The sequence below is a fragment of the Pezoporus wallicus genome, unplaced genomic scaffold (assembly GCF_028554395.1).
Source record: "Pezoporus wallicus isolate ANWC-B61680 ecotype Strahan unplaced genomic scaffold, APGP_CSIRO_Pwel_v1 contig_5261, whole genome shotgun sequence".
NCBI lineage: Eukaryota > Metazoa > Chordata > Aves > Psittaciformes > Psittacidae > Pezoporus > Pezoporus wallicus.
Window position 1 is genome coordinate 8,054,904 of NW_026642423.1, and position 22,597 is coordinate 8,077,500.

Below are 22,597 nucleotides of genomic sequence, written 5' to 3' on the forward strand. Positions count from 1 at the left end.
TGCATATCCAGCTGAAATGGCTTAAACAGCTATTACCCAGGAAGCAAACAGATCAGCCTCTGCTTACTACTGCTCCACCATAAAACTGGGATAACTTCACTTGTGTTGCTGGAGTTGTACCAATAAAATACAGAGAAACAGAGGAAGCAACTCAACCTGGAGTAAAGCAATCCAAGGAGGATGCTCATAAGAGGCAGCATGTTGCTACCGGCCTTTGAAAGGCTGGCAAGACCATCCCATTCCCTGCAGCTGAAGCACACTCAGCTGCTCCTCCTGCCCATTCAGTCTGTCAAGGGTCTCTCCTCAGGTCCTGCTCCCTTTTCCTGAAGTGGCTGCCCCTCTTTGCTTTTACAGCTACTAGCCAGTATTTCCGTAGTTTCCCTTTCACTGCTATTTCTGGTGGAAAAGGGCAACTTAAACCCACTTTTCAGTACATCCCAGAGACCAAACTTAGATCAATTCCATTCAGATAACCATATCAAAGGGAAAGAGCTTACCCCAAAGCGATCAAAAGAGTTTCACTTCAAAGAGGAACATTTCATACCAAAAAGGCCCAAACATCTTGTTTCACAATTTCCTAAACATTTTTTAAAAAAAAACCTTTCTTATCAAAACAGCATCTTAGATTGTAAACTAGCATATGCTAAAAATTAAGAAGAGTAAACAGAACATTTATTTATTACAGATAGAATGGTTTTGGGGGTCAAAGAAATGTTTCAAACTGGCTTGAAGTAACCCCTTAAAACTAAACAACATTGTTTTGCTGAAATTCTCCCCAAATTTCTGTTAACACAAAGGATTTCACTTCCAGTGCTCCAGATGGGTCACTGCAGGGGTTTCAGCAGATAGGTACCACTTGGGGATGGTGCTGGGGAGGAGCAGGAGCACAAGCTGGAGGTGATAACCTGGGAGTGATGTTCACATGTCCCTGCCACCCCCTTTCATGTGGAGTTGTTGGAGTCTGACACAGCCGCTTGCTCACAATCTGTATCACGCTGCCTGCCCTCCACCAGAGGCACTGGCAATCCTATCACATCTCTCCAGCCTGCTATTAATTCCACTGCCAAACCTATCCCTAAAGTGTCATCTTCAATCTCATGGACCACCTGTCCTGCTGGCGGGCTCGGGCTGCATCCAGGCAGCACCTGCAATGCAGTGGGAAGCAGCTCTGCTCCAGCATGTGGGACATTGAGAAACCAAGGGTCCCATCTTCAGCCCTAGCATCACACCCCCATCGTGGAGAAGAAGGCAAACTAAACCAGCCTGGGTCAGGAGGGATATGGGGGAACCAGCCCTCACCCATTGTCCCAGCCCTGGGAGTTGTGAGCTTTATTCCCAGAGCTGCTGAAATTGCACTGGGCTCCCCAGTTGTGATCTGCAGCACAGAAGTCTTGATGCCCACCATAAATATTTCTTAAGCACATCACAAGTTCTTCCAGATAGAGCACTGAACACAACCCTGTGTTTTATGAGGCTCCTGAACTCCACAGCGCAACAAACAGCAGAACGAGAGCAATAGCAATGTTATATAGTACCACTGGCACTGCTATTCCAAAGGAATAACTTAAATCGCTTAAATAACCAAGCAATTAAAAAGTACACATGAAAAAGCTGTGTAGCAACCAAAGTAATTATACATCAACCCAAACTTTATTTTCAGAGAATGTTTAACATTACTACTGGTATTACTACTGCTAACTAACAAAGCAACAGGCTGCCAGGGCTTTAAATAAATTATATCTATTAGCTTTGGCATTCTTCCTAGCAGCCAAGCATTAGCAGTGATAAAGAACCATTTAACATGGCTAATCATTGCAATTTTCTGCACAGCTTTGTCATAACTATGCCTCTTCTATAACCAGGGAGCTGGAAAAAAACTGCTTTCCTGCATCACAGGGAGGGCTCATGAGAAAAGTCTCTTTCTTTGGCTGGGGGACTCGCTTGGGCCAGGCAGAAAGAACAAAGCAACTTCTCCATGGTGCCAATAGTTCAAGCAGGTGAGTTTTCCAGGAGGATGTCTACAGCAAGGCAATAGCCAGCCTCATAAGCTGGGAGAGAGGATTTCAAAGGAAAATTTGAAGTCCTGCACTGGATGCACCTGACGATGATTTCTGCCATCAGTCCATTCCTCCAGTCCCATCTGTTTCACAAAACCCTTTATTTTGTCTCTCTGTACCATAATTCTATGAACAACTTCCACTGAGTTGCTTAGAGGTAATCCTCTGAAAATTCATTCTGTAATCCAATGATTCATTGCTATGGAAACTGCTTATAATTGGTACTTTTTATAGCTTAAAAACAGCATCAACAAAAGATATTAACTTCAGTTAATAGTTATTTTATTCCCACTGGAGATTGCCAGCTTTGGAAAGTGGACATGGATCTTCCCAGTAATTTAAGGGAATGAATAATATGAAAGTATTCAATTAAGATGATAAACATGAGCTCTGCTATCATGCAAAGATGCATCTGTGACACCGTGCAGAGTGGTGGGTCAGTACCATGAGCAATGGCATCAGCCCAGCCTGGCCATCTGCCTGTGGTAAGGAAAGCCCTCCTGTGCTCTTCCTACCCTCCCAGTGCAATCAAGTCATAAGGCTTATCTAATAAGATAAATCAGTCTTTTTACAAAGGCTGGATACCCTGTGGCCTGATAGCATTGGCTCAGACCAGTGCCTGAGCCTTTTCCTTGGCAGGGAAGGATTTATACCACTCCATCAACCCATAGCGTTGTCCAGCAGTTTCCGACGACAGAGAGACAGAAGAGCACATTCAAGTGAACAGAACAAGACTGGGTAAAATTTGAAGTGCTGGAGGAAAGTCTGAGCATTTTTTACCAACCACATGAGTCTGCTATGGCCAAGTACCATCCCACTCACCTTGCCTTTGCTTCTGCTCATTTCCAAGGTGTGACAGTGGAGGGAAAGAGGGGGAGGATAAAACTTAACTGTACCTGTGGCAGCTGGGAAAAACACTCCAAAAACTGTGAAGAAGGACTCTCCCTGGCTGTAGTCTGGCAGCGTGTTGTTGAACATAAGCTCTTCAGAGTAGCCAACGAAGCCATGTTCTGCAAAGACACACAGGGTGAGAGGAGAAACCACAGGGAGTGCAGGAGATCCTCCAGCCTGCTCTTGGCAATCACCCACCCTCTACACATATGCAACACCAGTGGCTGTTTCCTGGGACAGACTGAGAGGATGAATGTCGTCAACTTATTTGGTGGAGGGAGAAGGCAGACAAGAGGTCAGTGTGGTTACAAGGGTGCAAATGCCATAGAAAGGTGCCACAATGCAGGCCAGCACTTCAAGAGGCACCACCAGGCTGGGCAGCTCTCACCAAGCCAGAACATGGATCACACCCAGCTCTGGCTGCAAGCAAGCAGGACAGCTTCTTGTAAAACCTGTCCATTGTGGTGATCAGCTAGTATTTATACTCATTATCCATGCCACTTTAATCCTCTTTCCAAACAGAGCAAAATTACGCAGCCGTAAGACAACTGCATCCCTGAGCAAGCCCTCACATCATATCCCAATCCTGTGTTTCTGCCAGTCAAGCTCCTGTACAGACAAGACCTGAGATGGGCCCACGCTGTGAAGCTGCTACCAACACACTCACCTTATACACTGGTTGTCAATGAGGCCAGAGCCAGTAACGCCAGCTTGTTGCAGGGCAGGCTGTCCCCAACAAGATGGGTTTCCCAATGAAGAAGGAATAAAGTGCTCTAAAACTTCTCACTGCCACTTGTTGCTGCATTATTATCCCCAAACCAGGACTCAACTCAACATGGGGCTGTGCATCATGACCAGCTGCCCCCCTCCTAAATCTTTGGCAAACATTTGTCACGGCGCAACAAGGAGTAAATACCAAGAACTTGACCAGCTTCTGCCAGGTGTTTCCAAGGTCACATACACACACAAGCTTTACTTTCCAAATAAAAAGTTTTACAGAAGATGGGGAAAGCAATGTGTAGGCTATCAACATCTTGAAACTGGTTTACTGGGTATGTAACGGAGGATTCTGATCCCTCATTTTTCGCTAGAAAGACAAGCCAAATTCTTCCACAAACCTCGATTTGTTAGGAGTAGCTGAGCCCAACACCTGACATGCTAACTGGGCATTAATCAGGAATGGGTATAGATGCTTATAGCCAGAAAAGGTAACTCATAAAAGCAGGAATTAAGGAATTCATGATACGTCTATGAAAAGAATTATTTCCTTTTCAACAGATGTCCCTGCTTTTTAATGGTGTATCTCTATCTGTGGAAACATCTCCTGCCTGTCAGTAATCCAAATGCTCATGCCAGCTGGGGGTGGAAGGTGAGCAAAGTCAGTTCATTTTTCTCTCCTGCCACTCCAGTCTATTTCCACAAGACACGTGACTGCAGTAACTTGAATTTTCTCATTAGCAGGCAGGATGCTGTTTATGGCTGCACGGGGTGATGGCCAGAAATTAAAAAAAAAGACTCTATCAAAGCTGTCCCATGCCTCAAAGACAACATTAATGATGTTTGGACAATAGATTAAACCGGAAACTAAATCAGAGCTCTGAACACAAGACATATCCATTTAAAGTCTCAGAATATAACTAACCACAGAGCTTTGAAGTTGCCACAGAAAAAAAAAAACCTATAGATAATCAAAAGTTTCCTACTACATCTGCATTCATTGTGTTGCCCAAACATGGATGGAAACACACTGATAGAAGAGGTCTCCTGCTGCTAGGCTTTTTAAAAGCACCAGCTATCTTCATTGGGAACAAGTCCCACACGAGATTTAAAGGGAATAAGCTCAGCGCAACACACTGATCTCTGGTTACAGATGTCCACAGAAAGCACAGCTTCTAGAGAAATAAAGGGGAGATTTGTGTAGGCTGTATGCTCCTATTAGACCAGACCTGAGCTCCTTCAACTGGAATTCATGCACACAATAGCATGGCACATGGGCTGCCTGCAAAGCTCCCATCAAGCTGCTTGAAGAGAAGTTTGGCCAAGAGTTTTTTCAGAAAGCATGTGCTCCTCATAGAAATGTTAATGTTTCATTAATGAAACAAAAGGAGTGGGCAAAATACTCATCTCACCCCAAGGAGATTTGCAGACCTTCTCCAACCTGTGCTCTGTAGCAGCCGGAACAAATATATCTGTTACCCTTGATGAAGGTTTGCCCCACCAATTCTTAAATCTCCTGGGAAGTGGACTCTAGCCTCTCTTGGTGGTTTACTCTCATATTTTCCCCATCCCTATCATTTCAGTTTTCCCTGCTGTCTAACCCAAATCACCCTGTCTGCAGTTCATGATGCTATTTCTTGCCTGATCCATAAGCTACTTGCATTTTTTGACACCATCTTTTCACCTACTGGAAACAGTCCCATCCTGCACTGGCATAGTTGATAGTTTCTGCCAGGCTGTAGGACTTTGTCTTCATCAGCCCACAAATCACCCTTTTCACATCACCTTCCCCAGCTTGTGTGAGGTCATCTGGAAGTCTGACCTCCTCAGTGAGGCTGCTGGGAGCCCTTCCCAGCTGGGGGTCACCTGCAAATTGAATCTGCATATTCTCTTTTCCATCACCTTGGCAGTTAAAGGAAGTGCCAAATAACCATATCAGACCCTTGCAGAACCTCATCAGGCACACCATCTTGCTTCACGAGTGAACCATCTTCAACTCTGGCCTTCCAAATGGCTTTTGGGACTACATAAATTCAACAATGGGCTGACCTAGGCCCTTTGGGTACCTCAAGTCTCCAATTATACAACCAGACTACATTTTCTGTGATATCATTTTGGCCATACCATGGCCAAGAGTCCAACATCTAACCTGCACCTCCATGCATCTATCTCCTATTAATTTAAGAAGCCAAATGATCCCTTGTCCTCCATCCATTTGTCTGCTGCTGCCTTTCCCACTTTAGTCCCCCAAATATAAATTGTGGGTAGAAGAAACAAAGCCCAAAACAATGGCAGATATCACGGGAACCACAGAAAACAACAGTGTGGATTTGTTGAAAGAGCCACAGGATGTACCTACAACTCTATCCCACTTCTGCTTCCTTTCCTTGATGCTCTGGTGTGCGAGAGGAAGCCCAGGCACTCCACATTTCCCTTTATACAGAACCAGGAGCTTTCTTGTCTCATTAAATTAAAATTCATCCAAAAGTTATTTGCAACCATCCAAAAGCTATTGCTACCTTATTCCTCAGTCAGTCACCCTATCTGTGTGAGAAACAAATCTCACATCCCTTTTGAACCGTTTTACACCAGGATTTGCAACTGCCATTGATTTAAGCAAGCTTCAGCACAGGACCATGGAGCTGAGAACACCACGCTGTGAGTATCTCCTGGCTGTCCCCATGCCTGTGACCAGAGCGACTCATCTGTTACCTTCCAGCTGTCATATTAGTGGGACTAATTGTAGCTGACGGGGCAATTGAGCTGAAAATCATCCAAAACAAAACAGGAATCAGCAACTGAGACCAATCGGTTAAACCAACAGAGCAGTCAGCCAGTTGTTCACAGAGTCAATTATCCACATCCCATTGAAAGTGCACTTCAAAAGGACGAGCTTCGGAAGGAGGAGGGAAGGAAATGTGATAAGGTCTATATTTGGCACTCTGATCTCCAAACAAGGCAAGATCATTTTACTAATTTTTTTAATTCTTCTTATTTTTTGCAAGAGGATTTTTTCCTCCAGCTTACTGCTGGGTACCTGAGATCCAGGCCAGATGCCTTCCTCCTCGCTCATTACAAAGTGTTTGTCTGACAAACTTTGCTCCCAATTAATATATATGCAAGCCCACAGCCTCTAAATCCTGCCTTTAATGATCCTGCTCTCAGCTGGCTTGCAGAGGGCTGGAGCTGAAGGGCTATAAAACAGTCTTGCCAGGTTCATGCTAGAAGGAAAATAAACCAGTTCTTTCTCTGTGCCATACCAACCTTATGGGAAATGCACAGTAAAGATGGTATCAATTTATTTTCATCATTGGATACTCAATAAAGAGCAGGTAAATAACGGGTTTCTCAAGTGGTGGAGCTGAAGTAAATAAGAGGGGAAAAAATTGACTTAGAGCAACATCTGAATTATTCCTGTGATTTCTGACAAAATAAGTCCTTCCAGTTGCCCTTATTAAAATGATGAATTAACAATAAAAAATACCTAGCAAGTTTCAAATGGAAGAGCTTCCAGGATGAGCATCCTCCATTCACAAGCACAGGGGTCACCAATGGACTGCAGATCAGCCTGATGCAGTTGGAGAGAGAGGAGGAGAAGGAGGGTGGCCAGGATTCTCACATTCCCCAGCCACCACAGGTGCTTGGGAGGACGTACTGGCCTTCACCTGGTTGCCACCACTGAATTCCCCATTCACACCAGCTGGTTTCCAGCTTTGAGGCTTTCTTGCACTTTCTGCCACCTCTCACCCCATGGAAAAGGATGAAAGCAGCTGAGGAGGTTTTCAGCACTCAGGACACCCCTTAGCAGGGTGGCCCCTCCATGGAGCCCAGGTTTTCAGAGCAGGCTCAAGGAGGTTGAAGAAGGGGCATGAGGCAAAGCCGTGGTTACGCGAGGTCAGGCCATTATGCAACGGCACAGAGGATGATGGTGCTGCCAAGTTCCAGGCAACCTGGAGCTCATTACAGATTAGTCAAGTCTTGGCCAAATTCAATAAGCCCGTTCACAAGCTTAAGGTTAAATAAACCCTGGCACTGAGGCAGGGGCTAAAGAGCGCAAAAATGGAAAACCACCTTAAGAAACAGCTCCCTGAAGACTGTCACGTATTGCACTCTGCTTGCGATTAGAGATTTTAATTATGAAGGTGAATGCTGAAGGCTTAAAATGGTGAGATTTTTCCCTTTTCCTAAATAAGTAAGGCCACACATTCCTGCCTAGAAGGTACTTGCTGAGACTTGCTTTCAGAGGAACAGCTGGAAGTGTTTGTCCTGCAGCACATTTCCCAGGTCTGACCCCAGCATTTTCAGGATCCTGTGCGATGTAAGACATGGAAAGCCAAAGAGCAACTATATATTGCTGGCATAATTATCTCTCTCTTTACCATTTCTTCTTCTCCTCTAACCCCCACCTGGCATAAGCTCCAAAATCCACTCATCCCATTTGGACACCAGTCCAAGAGCATATTCAGAGTGGGGTCCTGGTGCAGGTGCCAGAGATACCTGGACACACCAGTGCCAAGGAAACTGGAATGGTCCTCACAGTCTGGTCCCACAGCTGCTATCTCACCCGAACACACACCTCTACAGTAAGATAAAGTTTCACTTCCTCCTATGAAGATCTGGAAGCAAAACCATGAATGTTGTACAAACCCCACGATCTTTTTATCATTGTGTTCCCCACACACTATGCAAATACTGAAATCTAATTTAAGGTAACAAGCAGCGCAGGGTCCTCTGACATAACAGCTCTGAACACTGCTCTGCACTGACACAGCTATGCTCCAGATGCCTCTGCAGAAGGGGGTACTCACACATGCCAGAGAATGATGTGGATCCAGCTGACCACAACCGCAGCCCAGCAATACCATGCAACACAGTCAGCGAAAGTCACCAAAAGCAGTGCACCTCTTCAGCGAATTGGCATCATCAAAGAGGTGTGAAAAGGGCACCAGGGTCATGAATAACCCTTGAATCGCCTTTCCCAATAGAATAAAAAAATCAAAGCAGCGCAGTCACAAGCCCCATGCCTCTGTGTCCCTCCGTGCACATGCTTGGCTTCCTGTGTTGGGCTTGTTTAACACTGACATTAACAATCACATTTCCAATGTGCTTCCAAGGCTGGGCCACTTCTGCAGCCAGGCCTTTACACCTTCCCAGATCCAACTCCTGAGGTCCTACCTGCATTTTTTCCCAGGCAAGTCCAATACTACCACTGCTATTCCCAGGTGCTGCCCCACTGCTGCCAGCCTGGTATAGGGCAGGTGGAGGCAGAGATCTATGAGAAAAACGTGGAAAGGCTGTGAACGAAAAGAGTGAAGAAAAGCAGGGCTGGATGTGGACAGAAGACAGTATGGTGGGTTTTCCGTGCCACCGGTCTACTGCTCAACTTGTTGTGAGACAAATGAACAGGCTTTCACCAGAAAGCCCCAGTCTTCTCAGAGACAGTGAACTGGTGAGTCATGAAAACAAAGTGTGTTAACAGGCAGAGCTGCACTGGCAGGCACAGAGAATAAATATGATCTTTGCCGAACCTGCATGGAGATACAAAAATGCATTAACTTTTTCCAGGACGTCTCCTGTTTCCCCCCTGGATATACAAGTTTTGGCTGGAAGACTGGGAAGAAACAGAAGGAAAAGGGAAGAGCTACAGGGGAGCAGGGGAGCAGAGATGGAGGGAATGAGGAGACTGGAGAGATCAATGTCTGTTCCATGACACTTATCACTGGACTCATCTACCAAGGGGACCACATTCACCAAACCTGGTTGTCCTTTTCTGCAGCTCCCATGCAACACATGTGCCATGTGAGTCAGCACGGATCAGCACACATTTTCTACTAGCCAGGAGCTCATCTGCTCCATGCTGGACTTGTGGGCAGCGGCACAACTCCATAGCTGGAGATGGGGTATGTGCAGCCCAGCCCAGATAGAGAAGAGCAAACACAAGACTTCTGATACCTGACCTTACAGATTCACCCTCTGGACGTCACAAATGACTTTACTCCTTGGATTTGCCTCAGTCCTCCAGGACACATCCTACCTACTGACAGCTCCCACAGCCTCAGTATTTATGCTCCGGGAGTCTTAAACTAGGCAAAGGAAAACTCAGAGAGGAATGTCTGTGTTAAATGCATGCAGGTCAATGATTATGCAGTGACAAAAGGGCAATTACAGTGATAGAACATGGCCACACTGATGGATCAGTGCAGAAAGATGGCAGAGCATCTGCTTAAGCTGCCAGGGCACTGACAAATGGGTAATGCAGGAGCTCCCCACCCCAACCCATGCCACTGCGGGCAGCCCTAAACACAAAGTACTGGGAAGAAGAGGAGGTGAGAACAGGAAGGGACTAAATCCCCTCTGTAATTTCATCCCTAAATCCCAGTTAAACACACTTAGAATCAAAACAGCTCAGAACAATCACAGACCCTAAGCCACGGGCAGCAGGAGTGAAAGCAGCAGTTCAGCTGGTGCTGTTTCCCCAAATGGCAGGGTGGTGCCAGCTGAACATTAAGCGTTGGGTGCCTTGGCCAGCACCTTACCATGCCTTACTGGCCACAGCAAGTTGGTATCCTCAGAAATGCCAAACCAAAGCTGAGCAGCAACAGGAAGCCTGGAGCAGGGAGAGGAGACCATTGCTCTTTTTCCACTTATGGCAAACAAATAAGCTCCTATTGTACCACTAGCCCTAGTGAGATGGTTTCATAAATTAGGACAAACAGCACACATTTCAAATTCATCAGAGCTGCAAGTAGCAAAAACCAGACAGGTTTTAGTGGTGAAAAAAATGGTAAGGGGGTAGGGAGAAAGGGATCAGAGCAATTTTAAAGAAAGAAGGAAAGAAGTTCCCTTGCCCAAGACATTCTCTGCACCCATAATAAGCCTGGCAAACCCAAAATGAGAGATTATGTAAAGTCTGTAATTGAAGGAGTGAAAGCCACAGTTAAAACAATCTAAAAAGGCCAAGCCCTGTGAAAGGCAACTAGAATCCCTTATCTTTTGATGGAAAAGAATGTGCTCCCTGAGATTAATGACGTGTTTACCCAAAAGGAAATCGCCGCCCTTCTGAAGCAGCGAGTGTTTGTTCCTCCCAAGTCCCTGTTTTCTGCTCCAGAGCTGATCTCCCAAACCTCCTGTTTAAAGTCAACACACAATACAGCTTCCTGCTGCCATGGGCTCTGAGGGATCCCACCATTAACCCTCTCCCAAAAAACCACCCTCCACCGCACCTGCCAGCCCCAGCCACCAGCAGCACGGAAGAAAACAGGGTATTTAGACCACACTTAGAGCACAGCATGGAGACAGGCATTGCACCAGTGGCTGCCAGCAACCTTGCTGTAGGGCAGGGAATCACCCCATGCATAAATATTTCTGAGCTGAGCTGACACATTATCAAGTGTGTCACACTGACAGCGCTGTAGAGGGGAAGGACTCACTGCTTTCCTGTCTTGCTCTTCTCCAAAGTCTCTGAAGGCAGCCAACAACCTCTTCTCCAGTTGCTCAGGGTTTTGGCAGTGCACCCTGCAGACTGACATGGGAAGAGGTTTAACACCAGCCAGTGCAATGGTCTGTCATGTTTCGGAAGGCACGGAGGAGCATGGGATTTGTGCACTGAAACCCCCAACTGAGTGGGAAAGCCTAGAGCAGAAGCGCTGGGGGGTGATCTGTTTGAAGAAACCTGCAGAAACCCCACTCAGCGACCATCCGTCCTTTGTGTATGTGACAAAACCAAGTATTCACATCCTCCATGTCTGGTAAATGCATCCTCAGTAAATGCACTCACAGTCCATCCTTGATTTTTTTCATGGAGCACTCCAACCACGACAGCCATCAGGTCACAAGCATCCTCCTCTTCCTAAAGCCAATAGACCTGCAATAAAGGATGCTGGCCAACAGCTAAAACTAGCACAAAAGGCAGAATAAACAAAGGGAGCTGCTTATATGAACGTCTCTGACATTCAGATTTAGTTAAAGGGGCAATTTTCACTCGCAGGATACCATCACCTCTCTCAGATCATGAAGCAGCCTATGCTCACCCCGAGCTCTCTCCAGCCACATCGCATCTCCTGTGGGACCAGACTTGCTGGGAGGAAACACTAATTTCTGCCAATCTCCACATGTGCATGTGTTATCTCCACCTCAGCTTCTCAAGAGGATGGAGAAGTGGAAAACCAATGGGCGTACGCAGAGCCCGAAAGTGCCAACACAGGCAGCTCCTCATCATGGAAGCCTAGTGCCTCAGCACTGCTTAAGTAAAGGAAAACTTAGGAATGTGCCTGTGGAATTAGCTCGTGGAGCTGTTTGGCACTTATTCTGTCTCTACAGGTTGGTGGGGTTTAATTATTCTTGGAGAAAAAAAAAGCCAAAAAAATTGATGTTTTCTGCAGGTGGAAAATCTGAGATTTTGGTTAGGAGAAAAAAAGGAAGGGATTTTAACATGGTATTTCAACGTTACAAAGTCTACTTATGGTTTATATTATCTAAGTACCAGGCTTGCCATAATATATAAAATCCTTCCATTACTCTTTCATTTTTTGATGTCGTATCCACTACCTGGTTTGTTCAGCAGTATTCAAACCAGCAAGCAGAAACGGTTTATTCATTACAAAGAGGATGAGCAGTAAAACATCCCTTGCTTCATCCTCTTCTAGGAATACAGTTTGCATCAATGGGATATTATTATTAATTACAGAGTGGTATTTCTTGGAAGTCATGCCCAGAGTCCCTGGTTGTGGGAGGCTCCCTGCAGAACTTCTCTGATGAAAACCCCAGCCCTGATTAACCAGAATTCAGGCTGAGTCAAGCCACAACAATTGGAGGAAAATGAATGGCAGTTAAATGGCAGCAGCGATGACACACATCCTTTGGACACGTTGGGGTGACCTCCTTTCTAACTCAGGCTACGCCATGTACTGCTTGGGACAAAGTCCAGTCTATGTGGATCAAATCCCATCTTTCAAAAGAAATCAGTTAACCAAAATGTAACATAATGCATCAGACCCTACTATGTTCTACAGTCTTCTGCCATATGTGACTAGAGCATCCCGTACTTCCGAGTTATGGATATATTATCCAGATGACAATGGTATTTCAAAAGAAAACTATTCCATGCGTTAATCTTTTGATTCTGTGTCCAAAGCAATAGTTTGATTTTACTTTTGGGAGGTTTTAATTATCCTCTATATAACACATAAAGCTACAACTTTAAGTCTAGTCTCAGACTGCAAATCAAACTGAAAATCAGTGTGTGATTTTGGAAAGGTTAAGCGAAATGTTGTGACTTGAAAAGATTCTTTTGTTGTTGTTTGAAACTATTCCTTGAATTCAATTGAAATCAGAGAACACATTTTCCCTACCAAAATCACATTTTTCAGTGAATGCATTTCCCTTGGAGTAGAAAAGAAAATCAGCAAGAACCACTGGGCCATCATTCAGGCCAATGAAGGTATGACGAGGCTAAAAATCTCTTACCTACAGCCAAAAAAAGGCCAAAAATTGTTAACACAAGTCGGCAGAGGACGAGCAGTAGATAAGGACCCATGTCCCACACAAAGTTTTTAGCCTAGGAGAGGAATGCAAACTAGATGTAAATTGGCTGGAGAAAGAATCTAATATCTAGAAATTATCTTCATAAACTAAATGCCTAAATAACGAAAGATGATTCAGGGCACAGCTGAACTGTGACTAGAATTAAACACTGGTGGAATGAAAAAAAGAGGAGGTAAAACATCACCGTCATTTGAAAAGACTCATGTAGTGGCACCAAAATAAAAGAGAGAAAAAAAATCAGTGCAATTAAATAAAGCTATCCCATTTAAACACAGCAACAGGGAGAAATGGAGAGATTATGGGATTATATATATCTTCTCCAAGCCAGCTGACTTTATTAGGTCTCCAGCATTAAACAAGTCGCTGCTGAAAAGAAGGCCTACATGGGAGGTTTTATGGGCAGAGCATGTGGGGAAAGCCCATGTGAAGGCAGCATCTAGCAGGGGATGAAGTGAGTGAGGAATTTCAGGGTTTATTTACAAGCTCTAGGAAGAGGAGTTTAGCATTGCCTCGCAGGGAAACAGCAAAGAAATTAAAGGTACAAAATCTTCTGTATAAATGAGGAGCAGTGTTACCTACTGAGCAAGTTTAAACCTGTGACAACCTCAGCAAACCTTCTCCTGCTCCAGGGATGGACCCAGCCCAGTCCAGTCCTGACGGCACTGTGCAGTAGCATGCTTCAGGGTGTCACATGAGGCCAGGACCCTCCTCATCCTCAGCAGCATGTGGCCAAGGGCACCTCGCTCCTGTGCCCCATGTGGCTAGTGAGACAGCACAGCCTGGAGAAGACTGAGGAGGAGCACAAGAAGTCTTCCAAGCAAGGTGGTTTAATGCAGAAAGATATCAGCTGGTTCTCAAGTGTTCAAGGGACCCAAAGGCTTTGGCTGCGGGAAGGAGGGGTTAGACTGAGATAGAGCAGCTAGAGCAGAATCCCCAAGGATATAGTGGAGAATCTACCACTGCACATTTTTAAGAGCAGGTTAAATGCAAGCGGCATCCACAGCACAGCCCAGAAATTGCATGAGGGCAGGAACCTGCAGGCCCTGAGCTGTCCTCCCCTCCGCCTTACCTCCTGGGAGATGCTTCAGGGCAGCACACTCAGACATTCTGCCTGGCCTCAGTGGAGCTGGGCACAGGGATGCCAGCCCCAGGCCCTGATGAGCAGCAGCTGTACTGACACCCTGAGCATCTGCCAACAGGCAAGACCACTGCTCCTCAACAAAGTCCTACTACCAGCTGTCCTCCAAAGAGAAAACACCATGAAAATCTACCTATAAACAGGGCAGCAGAGTGGAACCACACGGGAAAGTTATAGCTCAACCTAATTATTATTTATTTTTTAATAAACCACTTTAAATGCCTACTTCAGAGTGCCTGGGCAGAGTGGTGCAGCTTTCCTCTCACTATCTAAATAAGGCCTCTAACAATGTTATCACTTTTGAAAACACATCTGTCCCGCAGCTCCTAGCCCAGACAATTGGCAGGTAACCAGTTAATAAATGTCTTCGCCAGACTGTTGAATAGGCTGGCCCTGGCTCAAGAGTGATGTCAGGGCCATTCAATGCACTATAATTGGAAAAACCTGGAGAAAGCAATCCTGTGTTTTTTAATAAATAAAGACCGCATTAGCAGCCCTCTGCTTTTATTCACCACGGTGTCTACCTTGCTCAGTAGCAAAGGGGGATTTTTTTTTATACTGCCGCTCACTCAGTGATTTCGACTTGGAATTTAATGCCAGTTTCCAGATGTGTCTCAGGCCAGGAAGCCAGCAATCAGCTTGGATAAAGCCTCCGGGATTAGCTACAGATCATCTTCTGACACACACATCCTTCCTGCACCCTCTCCTATGAAATTGGAGCACACCCCTTGTGCCCAAAAATAAAATAAAACAACCCAGAGCCAAGCAAAAGCCCCTGATTAGGATGCTTTGATCAGTTTCATGTTAAATGTGTGGGAATAGATTTAATTAATTCAGTCCATCAAAGCCCCCAAGGCACTGTTGGAGGGATCTTTACATCACCAGTGTTTATATACATATATCACTTTACCAACTGCAGGTTCCCTGTCTGCAGGAGGAGCCCCAGGTGAAGACCATCTCCCACAGCTCCTCACCAGGGGTACCTACAGGAGAGCATCAGCTCCCCTAGCTTGCCAAGGAGGGTGAATCCTCCAAAGGACTCACCCTCAGGGGAAGAAGCAAGGATGATAAATTGATAAATGAGTTTTCTGGGCTCTGTGTGAGCATCCTCGGGAAGCTAAACCCCAAGCTGGTGACATGAAGGATGTGGTTTGCATGGAAAATAATCCCAAGCAGAAGCATCCTGACAGCAACGTGCCTTTCAAACCTCCCTGCATCCCTGAGAAACAAATTACCCAATTTTCCCAGCCCAGAGGAAAGAGGCTCAGCCCCATGCAGCCAGGCTCCACGCTTGCCCCAGCCATATGGTATGTGCTGCAGGACAAGGAGGGTCCCAGCCCAAGGGGACCCAATTATTGAATTCCCAACAAAATAATTTATTTCTTTTTCCTACCAGGCATTTAAGAGGCTGTTGATGGGCCACTTCTGCTCATGTGGTGATTCCTTTCATCTCTCCAACAAAGCACCACCAAATTAACACCAGCCCTCCTCCCAGCATTCACCCCCCCTCCATGTGCTCCCGCAGCCGCTCCGCTGTAACAGGGCACCTGAGAGCCACTGCCAAACAGGAAAGCAGGCGCCTAATTGAAAGGGAGTATTTGGGAGTCACCCTACACAAAAATTAGCAGAGATATGCTAGGAAAATACAAGAGTGGGCATTAACAGTGGGCTTATCTTCTTTTTCCGTGACTCTAATGTTCAGGATGTGAAGAGGCCAAAAAGTTTCACACACTGTTCCGAGGAGCTGATCACAGAGAGGAGCATCCTCTCCTTCATGTTCACTGCTCCCACCAAAATAATTCAGGCTGATTTTTTTGGTATGGATGTCCAGAATTAAAATGTAAATGCACGCAAGCCAAGAAAACCCTGCACTGCTACTGTGCAATTTTAGAGCAAGTGCTGGCTCTTGGTTATGGGCTAGGAAGTCAAGTGCTGCCTGATTCCAAGTCACCTGTGTTAGATTTGGCAAAATCGGGAAGCTGTGCCTAGGGAGAAAGAGAACACGGATGTTTTCTGGCCCACGGAAGGAGCACGGGGGGCTCCGTTTCTGTAGGTGGGACTGAATTTTAAGGTGAGTAGCCAAAGATGGCTCAAGGAGGCTGGTTTCCAGAAGCACAGGGAGCGCCTCTCCCTGCTACCCACCCCTAGCCAAGATCCCAGCCTGGGACCATGACTTGTCCTGAGGGAAAGCGCTGGCCAGGGCCAAGAGGAGGATTTAGGATTAACTCTATAAAATCAGCCAGTCCCACCCCACCCTGCAGGCTGCCTGCAGAAAGGAGCAAAAGCCCTCGGAGCCAGGCAGAGGGACTCTATGGAAGGGAGCAGGCAGGCCTGCCTGCAGTCTCACTGGGGTCAACAGCATCAGAGCACTCCTGGAGCTCCAGTGTAGCTGGAGCCGTTTAGCTCCTCCAGCCCCAGCTCTGGGCTCCAGAAGCGCGGCCGGTTCTCAGAGCAGGAGTAAGCCACAGCAATAGAGAGAAAGAAAATTAAAACAAGGAGAGAAAGCAGCGGGAAGCCCTGCTGAGAAGCCCCCTTTTGTGTAAACATGCTCTGTCCTCAGACTAAAAATAAAGGCAAACCACAGGAAGGGAGTGAGTGCTTGGACAATATCCGATTTGGTGTGTGCCTGGGTGTGAGTTGAGGGAATGGGGAGAAGAGCAGGGGACTCCACCCAGTGCAACCACACAAAGGCAGCCGTTTAAGGCCTTCAAGATGGACAGGCATTCCTAGAGATTACTTAAATCCAAATAACTGCTGTTTGGCAGTTGCTCAGTCCTTTGGTATGTGCACAGCACTTGGAAATGTAAGTGAGGGAAAAGGCTGCCATGGCAGGAGAAGGAAAGGCAAGATGACGGCACGAGGGCTGTTTTATAGGTTCGGAGACCAAGACCTGAGGCTGTGAACTGAAACCCCATGAACCTGTCATAAAACAAGTAGGCAACCCAGATAAAATGTTAGCTGAAATCTTTCCAGCTCACAGGTTTGTCCTCAGAACTGACCTCTCCCTGCACACTGCCCTTCACATCTCAGTCACTGCTGCAGCTGAAGAACCAAACCCAAAACAACTGCACACACATGCAGGCTGTAGAGAGCTGATCAGTCGATTGCCCACCCCACAGGGGTCTCAAATGCTGGGCTCAGACGCAGTGCACCCCAACGTTACCATCAGCCGACTCTCGAGGGTGGAGCTTCACCGACACCTACCGCAAGCTCCTTGCAGGAGGGATGCTTTGCTGACGAGCACAATCACACCCAAGAGTAAAGCATCCATCCATGCCCTGCAGAAAGCATGCAAGGCAGAGCGAGGAGGTTTCCTGGAGCTCAGTGCTCACCGTTGATGCTGACACACCACTCAGAGGCCTTCTGGGGAAATGCAGGACTTGAGAGTAACCAACTCGGAACAGTTCTCTCACACAGAAGCGGTTTGTAGAAACAGAAACCCACAGCTCTACCCAGCCAGCCTTATGGCTGTAGGTCCCACCATACGGGCAGGGCTGCTGCGGGGTTCTGCTGTTTGGGGCTACGATCTGGCCACCATCAGCCCATGTTCTTCCATGCACTGGAAACCCTCCTCTCTAAGCAGCCATGGCTAAGCTGCAGCATCTGCAATGCTCATCCGCCTTATTTCCCGTCTTTTCCCTATTTTCTCTCAGAAGAAGATGGCACAGTGCTCAGTAGTGGAGGAAATCAAAGATGACTACATCGACCTCAACTAGGGCATGTTTCCTGATGACATCTGTACTATAATTCTCTCCTCCTGATCCCATATTCACCCTCCTACGATCAAGTCTCACGCCAAGCATTCATTTTCTCTCGACTAATAGAAAGGTCTCCAGGTCCACATTAAAGGTCTCCTCTGAGCACAACTGAAATACAAACTCCCCTGTTTCCTTTAGAAAACAACTTCCTATGAAACACAGCTGTTAGGAGTAGGTCAGTGGCTTTCTCTGTTCAAACACACACTGAGCTCAACCGTCCTCCATTCTCCTTCGCAAGTGTCTGCTGAGACTTTCACCAGCTTCCATTTCTTACATGCTAAGTGTAAAATGCAAACACCTTTCCACAAGGCTCTCTCCAAGAGGAGTGCAGCAGCTTCTGCCCCCACCCCACTGGCCTCGCACCCTGGACTGGCAGCACAAAGTAACACAGGAGCGTAAGACAGCTGAGCCATTGCTGCTGTGAACACCTACATGACCCCCCTCTTGCCATCGGCTCAGCACCTGAATCCCAACTGTAATTCCCAACTGAAGATCTTTCCTTTAAACCAACTTCAGCAAGTTGCTCGCAACCCCCCAGGTGCTAATGGACTCAGGGGAAGCCAAGAAAAAGGCGACACCTTCCGTTTACTCAGCACTTCGCTGCTGCTGGAGTGACCACTGTGGGCACTCACAGGTCCTTCTACTGCAGCTCACCGAGCCTGGAGATGTGTTTTGCAGTGAACACCTCTCGGGGATGAGGATGGAGGGAGGGGAAGGGGGCTCGGGGTGCAAGCAGGGCTGCAGGTAGGAGCCTTGAATCTTCACCTTGCCCAAGCTGAAGCTGCCACTGGAGGCTGAAGTCGGCCTCGGAAGGTTAACGGGGGAAGACCTGTACTCGCAGCTCCTTGAAATCCTAGCAGTCACCTGCCCAGCCCACCCAGCTCCCTCCTCTGTTCCTCAGCATGGTCCTGGGCAGTGAATATAGCGGTGTGCAGCCCAGCACAGTCTAAGTAACCTCAAGGATCTCTGAGGAGAAGATCTCCTTAATGCAAAGTCACAATTCTCTGTTTTCATGAGCACTATGCTTAATGCAGTTAGCAGAAGGCTACAAAGGGTGACTGCAAACGCATTCAGTCTCTGTTGTTAGCAAACCTCTGAGTGCAATACAAGTGTAACAACAGCACTCACTGAGAGTTCAATTCTTGAGGTTAAACACCCAAATTAATAAAGCATCTTCAGTCATGCCCTGGAAATACTTACTCCTTGCAAAATTACAAGGTGCCTCTAAAAGTTCAGTAGCAAAGGACAGGGGGCACATCTGGAATCACTGAACTCTACCTCTGCCCAGATGTTTAATTTCACAAAGACACCAAAGGAGAAAACCTGGGAGACTAACACCCCTTGATCCCAATGTGATGAACCCTCCATTTTACCAAGATCAAGGTGTGTAAAGGACCCGATGACAAAGTCCAGTGTTGAGACAGCCAGTAGGAAGAGCAGCAGGAGCTGAAGCCTGATGATCCACTTCACCCCAGCCAGGTTGATGCCCAGCAGGCCCAGCAGGACAGCCAGGGAGATCCCGCGCACTGCCCAGATGTTGCTGAGGCTCAGGACATCTGCTATGGACTCTGCGAAGCCAGTGATGTACATGGCACCTGCAACACACTGAGGAGCAGAGTTCTGTGAGTGCACCGTGGCAGAACAAGGGATCCCTGTTCACAGCTTCCATGCTGGGCTGAAGGGTCTCTGTTCAGACAGATAGACATGTGCTGTCACAATACAGTCTTCAATGTTACTCTGGTCTACAGGGACTTAACCTCACTACAGTAAGACAGCACACTGCTAGAGCAGCATACCTGCTGCCCAGGTAAACAGAGAAGGCTGGACACTAGGGCCGGTAGCCCACCAACTTCCCACTGGCTTTAAAATTTACCCCCCATTAATGTTCCAGGAGAAAACACACTGGATTCTTCAAGGCAGAAAAGGATGAGTCAACCTCTAAGTCTCTTCCCTTCTTCTGTTTCCCTGAAGGAAAGGGTCCCAGTCCAACACCTGCCTGAAGAACAGCAGTTTGCTTCTCCCTTCATAGCCTCCCAGGGTTATTTTTAACTCGGTGTTTAGTTTGGATGTAAAGTCTGATGTTTCACTGGCTCCCCATCTCGCTGCTGGAATGGAGCCTGCACTTTTGAGGATGGTGCATTATGCAAGCCATGCCCCCTGAGCTCCAGGGATAGCTGCTTGTTTGTCTAGCTGCAGGACTGGACATGCGCAGCTCAGAGTCAGGCCTCAAACCCCACTGCAGGGCAGCAATCCTAAATACCAGGACATTTCCCCCCAGAGGTTCCCATTAGCTGACATTTCAGCAATAACCCTTTCCAGTGCATGGCATCCCTGGCAAACCAGCTTGGAGCACACAGCTGCACACTGGCATGGGTGGTGTGACCTTGGGTCCTGCAACCCCATTATCCCTGTCCACAGATGAGGGATACACAGCACAGCTCCACATCCCAGGAGGACAGCAAAGCCCAGCTGGGTCTCAGCTCACCTTGGCTGTTGCAGCAGGAGCTCATGTCTGCAGGAGCCCCAGGGCACTGAGACACCACTCACCTCCCAGGGAATGTGGCCAGTCGTTCCCCATTTGCCTCAGTCAGATCAGGGAATGGTGAATATCCCCATTTCTGCCTGGACTCGCCTTATGTCTGAGGTTACAGTGCTCCATGAGCATCTTGTAGTGGGGAAGCAGCCTGCAGCTGGTGCAAAGCGCTTTGGGCAGAAAGCAAGGCCAAAGAGAAGGGAAAGGCATCAGCTTGCAGGAGCAGGCAAAGTGTTCCAAGCAAGCTGCCAGCTCCCACCCCGTGGCCCTCATCCACACGGGATGCCTAGGCAGGGGCCAGGACTGCCACAGCACAGCTTTTACAACCCTCAGGACAGGCTGCAACCTGACTGCTTTCCCAGGCATGGTCCGCTCAAAGAGTGGAAAATATGACAGGAAGGATTCTCATGTGTGGCCCATTTCCATATCTTGGCTTGTAACTGTGTTCAGTTTGTGCTTTATGGACACTTGCTTTTAACATGGAGCAAAAGGAGAAGGGGGGATTGGTTTTGGCTTGGGCATTGTTACCAGTTTTTGGAGATTGTTGTAAGCCAGTCAGTTAAAACAAACCTCAATTAAAAATGCTTCTCTCCTCACCACATTTTATACTGTTCATAACATCTTTATGGGGGCAGGGGATTAAGTTACTGCGGGTTTAAGATATTACGTTCCATTCTTTATGTTTACTACTTGTGTATTTCAGTGCTTCACCACCATGACAGCTCCTTGGGACCTTTCAGAAAAGCCAGAACTGTGACTTTCGGACCTCAAGAGGTCAATTAGCTGTGGCCCTTACTGCTGCCCTGACCTCCTCCCATACCAGCTCCACTGCTCCTGACTCCCGCAGAGAAGCAGCCAAGGTGTATTGGTCCTTAAGGGCATGGGGAGCATGCCAAGGCCAACCTGCCAGCCCACAGCCTCTCACTGTGCTTTAGGTGGCCACCCTGGCCTCTCCCACCCCAGCTTAATTTCAGTCTCCCACCAGCAAGGGCATGTCCTGGCAATGGGGGTAATTTGGGATGGGAGGGCATGTTCCACACAGTTTGCTTGCTCGGACAGCCAGTTCCTCCACTGCTGTGACCCATGCCAGGTAGCGTACTGCCATGTGCAGGCTTGCTCTTGGGGAGCACAGTGGGGCTGGATGCACCCTGAGGTGCTCTCATATGCTGTCCAGCATGGTGGAGCATTACTCAGATTTTACTTGGAGCATTGCTCCCTGCAGCAGGAGAGCACATGATCAATATCTGCATTGCAAAGTTTGCAAATCTTCTTTAAATAATTTATTTTAATTACCTGTCCGAAAATATAAAGGAGGCCAATGGTGCCCCCTACTTGACCTCCAAGGACAGTAGAAATCATGGAGTAGACCCCTCCACTTCCAATGCTGCACTTCTCACACACCCCAATTCCAGATAAGACCGTCACCAGGGCAACCAGGATGACAAAGGACACCAGAAACATGCCCATTACAATGCCAGTGTTTCCCTGGAATGGGGGGAAAAAAAATCAAATGATGATCAACTTACACCAACTCTGTTCAGACAGAAAAAGGACCTCCCCGCTTCTAGTCTTTGACTCTGGAGTCATTACAGAGTAAAAGAAACACAAACACACACACACTTATCTAAAGAATGCCAAATTCACAGTTCCTATTGGCATTCTTCTGAAGAAGACCTGTTGTGTCCTGGGGCTGCCTGACCTTTGCATAAGCTCCTGCCCCGTGACCAGGCTCCTGCATGAATCACTGGATTTGTGCTCTGGTCTAAAAGGAGCAGGTCAAACAATTCAGCCACCATGGGCAGGGGATCACCACGTATTTGCATGCTTTAGAATGACATGCTTGAAAAAATCAGAACACTTTCATGACAAAAAGTAGTTTCATAATTGAACCCCCGTGGTTTGTGAAGCTGATTTATTAACAGCACCAAGCTCACATTTTAATTTTTCGGAACACTTACCT

The 22,597-nt window shown here is 47.2% G+C and overlaps 1 protein-coding gene across 5 annotated transcripts in view; it reads right to left on the minus strand.

The window, feature by feature from the left end:
* SLC12A8 (solute carrier family 12 member 8) overlaps window positions 1-22,597 on the minus strand; it is a 56,368-nt gene that overhangs the window by 25,901 nt on the left and 7,870 nt on the right. For 4 of the 5 annotated variants that reach the window (XM_057430079.1, XM_057430080.1, XM_057430081.1 and 1 more), the window contains 3 exons: window positions 21,931-22,122; window positions 19,478-19,709; window positions 2,954-3,067 (listed from right to left, as the gene is read on the minus strand). In XM_057430079.1, the coding sequence (XP_057286062.1) occupies window positions 2,954-3,067; window positions 19,478-19,709; window positions 21,931-22,122 (538 nt within the window). The remainder of the gene's footprint in view (window positions 1-2,953; window positions 3,068-19,477; window positions 19,710-21,930; window positions 22,123-22,597) is intronic. The other variant, XM_057430082.1, reaches the window with a different exon arrangement.